General features: G+C 36.8%; 1 protein-coding gene across 1 annotated transcript; it reads left to right on the top strand.

Moving 5' to 3' along the window:
* The first annotated feature begins 724 nt into the window (after positions 1-724).
* si:dkey-183n20.15 (RING-HC_RNF170 domain-containing protein) lies at positions 725-5,644 on the top strand. The gene is made up of 6 exons (XM_017456492.3): positions 725-849; positions 1,777-1,840; positions 2,359-2,464; positions 4,246-4,319; positions 4,570-4,680; positions 4,929-5,644. The coding sequence occupies exons 1-6, from the start codon at positions 758-760 to the stop codon at positions 5,235-5,237; spliced, it is 756 nt and encodes a 251-aa protein (XP_017311981.2). The 5' UTR covers positions 725-757; the 3' UTR covers positions 5,238-5,644.
* The last annotated feature ends 359 nt before the right edge of the window (positions 5,645-6,003 follow it).

Here is a 6,003-nt window from a genome sequence, read left to right on the forward strand (position 1 = left end):
CACAAGACCTCTGAAGGTGTGCTGTGGTTTCTGGCACCAAGATATTAGTAGCAGATCCTTTAAGTCCTGTAAGTTTCAAGGGGGGGCATTTGTGGATCAGAGTTGTTTGTCCAGCACATCCCACAGATGAGATCTGGTGAATTTGGAGATCAGGTCAGCACCTTGAACTCTTTGTGATGTTACTCAAACCATTCCTGAACAATTTTTGCAGTGTGGCAGCACGGATTATCCGGCTGAAAGAGGCCACTGCCATTAGGAAATAATACCGTTGCCATATATATACCGTAAAGAAGATGAAAATAGGATTATATTTTGCATTTGAAAAAATTCTGAGTAGACTTTATAAAGTGGAGCACTATCTTTTTTCCTGTTTTTTTTTTTTTCAAGCACGTGTGGCCGATTGTGTAAACTCATGGAAAATTATTATTAGCAAGCTATAGGCTGACCTTAATTAAATCCAAACTATCACTCATGTGAGTAGGAGAAAGAGTGTTATTCTTTGTCCTTGTATATGTGGCCACATGACCAAAATAATACATCTCCTAGCAAAGGACGGGATGGACACTACTTATTGCAATGCCTCAAAAATGGAAAAAGTTTCATATCAGTTTTTCTTCATGTTTTTACACTAAAGCTATAGTGTATACAATATTTATATATTGGGTGACACTTGAGCTATCTTGCATGCAAAAGGCACACTCCTCAGAAGGCCTCTAGTTAATTATTCACCTGCCTGTCAAATTTATTGTGCACGCTGATGCAGTCAGAAGTATTGCCTTCTCTTCCCACAGTAACCACAGAAGACAGAACACGCACAAATATGCTCACCTGTCACAACTCCTGTAATAGGTAAGAGACACGTTTATTTATGATTTATGAAATGGGTTTAAGAACTATTCTGTTGTACACCTTACCTTATTACTTCCAAACATGTTTTGATGTATTCAGTTACAAATGTTAATGCTCGTTCAGTGTTAACAATATGAGGTCTATCATAGTGTAGTTAATGCATAATTTTTTTTTACAGGTGTACATCACAAAACATCACAAAAACAAATTCAGCATCTTAATGCTTTTAACTGAATAGCTGGTCAAAATGTTTACATTACATATTCACATACAGGTCAGAACTTTCTTGTGTACATGCGTATGCAACCTGATGTTAGTGTTGATATCGAGAGACACATACTCTAAACTGTATAATAGTTTGTTGGGGCAGTAAAGAGCACACCTATATCAGTTGCCGAAGGTTTGGCAACTCAACTCATCATGTCAAGGAAAAGATACACGTACAGATACAGAGAGAAAAATGTCAACACTAAAATAAATTCTAAAGTTAAAGCAACATGATGGAATTTCAATAGGTATTTTAAGTACAAAATATCACTGAATAACATGATCGGTTATTTTGAATTGAGAAAGGGTTTTGTTACACAAAGCAATTAAATTAAGTGTTTATACAGGGAAATACACATTTTTTTTCCGTTTCATTAAATGTTTTTCTGGTAAATCTACATATTTAGAGGATGATACAATATGGGTCAGTCCTTAAGCAGCCCTGAACACTGCTGTGAGTAATGCGGTAAGTCCAGAATTCAGAGACGTTAAACATGTTACACTTTTCTTTTTTTCTAAAATGCATTTTTAGACAATTTTTAACAATGCTTCACTGAAAATAACAGTCTGGATCTCCTTTATATTACTCTTCTGTACATGAGTTAACTGATCTAGTTAATTCCAAAAACAATGACATTTTTATTTTTCTCACTTTTGTAGGTTTTTGTGGATTTCAGAGAGCAGAGGTCATCAGCTACAAGGCTGGTACACAAGCAGTAGTGAGGTGAACACACACACACACCAGACAACATATTTAATTAACTAACTAGCTAGCTCTCTATATTTCCATTAGAGTTGTTATGTATCTATTATCCGATAAAGGACATTAAGCCACCAGTTTCACGTAATATTTGATTGTAATGGAATGTAATAGGTGGTGCACTATTTAATCATGTGTAAGTGTATTTTAACATTAGGATACAGCTGCTATACAGATTTCAAACATGTGTGTAAATGACTGTGTAACCTTACTGAAAATAATTTCCCGGTTATTGTTAGGCTGACCTCATTAGGCTGTGAGTGTATAGGTGAGAGTGTGTTAGTCTTTGACCTTGCGTACTGTGTTTAACCACATGATTGACAAAGAAAATGTCTTACTGGCGAAAGGGATGGACAGCACTTCCTTTCCTGCTATAACCCAATAAGGAAATACATCTTCATATTAGCTTTCCTCAGTTACAGTTGATCTGAAGTTTATATTTTCCAAAATAAGACTTTTAAAAAAATCATTCTACTTTTCAGGACTCTCAATCAGGCATATCTGCTAGAAGCATGGACCGCCATTGTCCTGTATGTTTACACATAGCCATTTTTCCTGTGGAGACAAACTGTGGGCATCTATTCTGTGGTGAGTAGAGCATTTTATACACAGTTGACCTCGAGTCATAATTTGTAATCTGATCTAGATCTGAATGAGTTATTTATCGGAATAATCATCAGTAATCTAGCCAACAATTTTATAAATCATCTCATAGTACAGGTGCCAATCTAGATTTCGTTGCCAATCTATTTCTATTTGTTAGGGTGAAATAGGTGAATAAACACTTCAGCATGAGAAGTTTGTAGCTTGTATAGAATCTAGTTAGTTGGAGGTTACAGCAAGACCAGATGGCCTTTGTGTTTTGCATTTATGAAGGAAATGTGCAGCTCCAGAGTCAAGTATAGAGAGGTTCACTCAGATTCAGCCTAGGCTCTAAAATGACCTGATCTCAGGTCAGTGTGTGGAGTGAGTGAGAGAGCTGATCTATGGGCGGTCAGACAGCATGGAACAGACTCTCACCAAATGGCGCATTCAGCAGGTCATGTGACTAGTTTAATATTTAACTGTTGCCATAGCAACAACGGTTTTCATAGCCACGAGACACTGATCACGCACACACATAGAGAGAGAGAGAGAGAGAGAGAGAGCTGTGATGGTCACAAACTCTCCTAATGAGGCTAGTTAAGGAAAATGGAATGATAAAAGTGAGATCTATCTTCTAAATGAACCTATTCTTCTCAAGCACCGCAGCACAAATAGGTCAACAGTAAGGAGTCTATGCTGAAATGATTGATTACAATTAACCCTTTGCTGCATCACACACTTATTCACACTCAGTTTACACTCTCTCTTCAAATAAAGCGAATCAGATAAATGTGCAAAGTTAAATAAAAGTCAACTTCATTTTTATTGAAAGATCAGTAAAGCTATGGTGTTAATATAATGCAACAAACTTTTATTATTAACTTTATATATTATACTTTTATATATTATACTTTTATATATTAACTTTTGTTAATATAATGCAACAAACATTTATATGCAAAAGTGCATCACTTCTCATTTGCAGCGAGTGAAAGTGCAATAATGTTATCGTAAAAAAGATATTTTATAGTTGTCTACTGAAGATTCTTGGAGGAAAAGCCAGTTTCAAAACATTGCTCAATCCAATCAACATGAACTCTTAGCAACTTGCCCTGATCCCAATCCTCTACTATATACATATGATAAGCTGTTTAAGCAGAGAGACTGATAAAACCCTTAGCTATGGCAGCTATGCAGCACTGGCGTTTGAGACTATCAACTCGCTGACCTTTCATTCATGTCTATAAAATTCTGTCCTGAAAACCTTGCCTTTGACCCCAAACACAAGCGGATCCAGTGACCCAAGCCGTTTCAGAAAATATGCAATATACCTAATCTTCGTCACTCATTTTACGAGCAGTATAAATAATATCTACAGAAACAGAACACAAACTCCTTCACATGCATGATGATCTTCCTGGTGGCTTGCTTCTGCAAATAAGTGCTCAAGGGAATGTGTCAGGGACTAATATATGCCCTTTTTCTTCAAGGGAAAGTGTGGAATGTGTAACATACACACACACACACACACACACACACACACACACACACACACACAATTGGACATAATATTGATTTGTATCGGGGATTTTTTTTTATCTGAACAGAGTGTAGATGTTAAACACAGGTTTAAATCTACCATCTTAAGATAAAACACACAGTTATCTAGGTCAAAGTATGAAGAAAGGTTGTATTTTCATGATGCAGTTGTCCTTTATGGTTATTGTGGTTGTGATTATTTATATCAGACAATAATCTCTCTCTCTCTCTCTCTCTCTCTCTAGCTCCTTGTCTTATATTGTATTGGAAACACAGCTGCTGTTTAGAGGCTATCAGCTGTCCTTTGTGTAGACAAAAGGTATTAAACACATAATAAAAACACACCCAATTACACCTATCAAATGTCATTCACAAGAAACGATAAGAGGGTCAGTCCTCAACAAGCCCTTTGTTAGTACTAACTCATATGTTTTATCAAACAATACAATGTGTAAATTAGAAAATAATTAGATAGAAAAAAATATTTCCTTCCTTCTTCGCATACATTGCTCTTTTATTTTTTTTTTGCATTCTAGGTTGTTTCATATTTGTTGTTTTGTCCCACCTAGGTGAATGTCATGTATCAGCTGTTCCATGAGAGCAGATCAGACAGGAAAGAGCAAGAGGTATTGGGCCATGTTAGAGACTACAATAAACGCTATTCTGGAGCACCACGACAAGTGAGTTCCACTTTTTCCCCTCTACTATTCCTTTCCCTAGAGACAGATTCTTTATTGTTATTATTATTATTATTATTACTTATAAGCTCATTAGAACTATTCTTGATCTCACGACACCACACGTTTTCCTCTGTATCTTTGAGGGATGACACTGGTTTCTGGTCGAAACAATAAAATCAAATAAATAATGAGATGTTTTACTAATAATATCTGGAACCGGGTTTACATGCTACCTTTGTCTTCCTCAGATAAGTGACTACCTTTTTGATGCTCCTTTCTTCCTGCTGCTTTTGTTCCGGGCTTTGGGAAACCTAGGAGGTTTGGTGTCGCTCTTCCTGCTAAGAGTGGCACTGTGTGGATTCGGGGCAGCTGCATCCTTTGTGTCTCCATTAGAGAATATGCCTGGACACTTCAGCGGGGCATTGGGGCTTTTAGATGACCTAGTGGTAGTCTTCCTCCTCCTCATCACTATCATTAACATCCACCAGCAGATGGTGCCAGAGAGGACAACCAGGCCACACACAGTAGAACATGGAATACTGTCGGACATGTTGTAAAATGGAAGGCAAAGGATACTGGAAAGCTGAGAAGCACCATGAGGAGACATAAAAACAGGGGATTACCTGCATCCTCTTTATCAGACTTTAGCACCCAGCAAACATAGTGAACAGGGTGGATGTGAATTTTTAAGCAGAAAAAAACTCTATGAGCGGCTAGGATGCCTTTATTAGTATTACACATGGGTCTGAAAAGAGTAACTCTTAAAGGCTTCCTAATCCTGCTTGCTGTTGTCACTGAATGATGCTTAAAGGTGTAGGACTGTGAATATAAAAACCATCCTTATCAATTTACTCCTAGTGCCTGCACACTTAGTGACGGTCTTATGTGTGATAGCTGTTTATAATCCTCATTTTCCTCACTGATACACTTCTGATGTAATATAATAAAGTATTTTTATATTTTCCATTGTTTCACAGTAGCAGACAGTGAGATTGAATATTTAAGATGGTAAACCACCAGAATATCTCTCTCTCTCTCACACACACATACACACACACACACACAAGCATAATTATCTATAAATTCTTATCAGCAGTATGTGATTATACCAAATTACACAAGCAATTGTCCTTGTTCTTATCAAAATGTACTTTCTTATTTCAGCTTTCAAGGCAAACTTGGAGTATATAACTCAGAGATACATAAAACATACACTGTATATCCTCACATATCCAGCAAATTGCAAAACTTTTTTCTTGAATCCAGCAGTTTTTGGTGCATGAAATATGTGTAAAACAGGACAACTCATTGTGGCTGGTGGAC

The sequence above is a fragment of the Ictalurus punctatus genome, chromosome 25 (assembly GCF_001660625.3).
Source record: "Ictalurus punctatus breed USDA103 chromosome 25, Coco_2.0, whole genome shotgun sequence".
Lineage (NCBI taxonomy): Eukaryota > Metazoa > Chordata > Actinopteri > Siluriformes > Ictaluridae > Ictalurus > Ictalurus punctatus.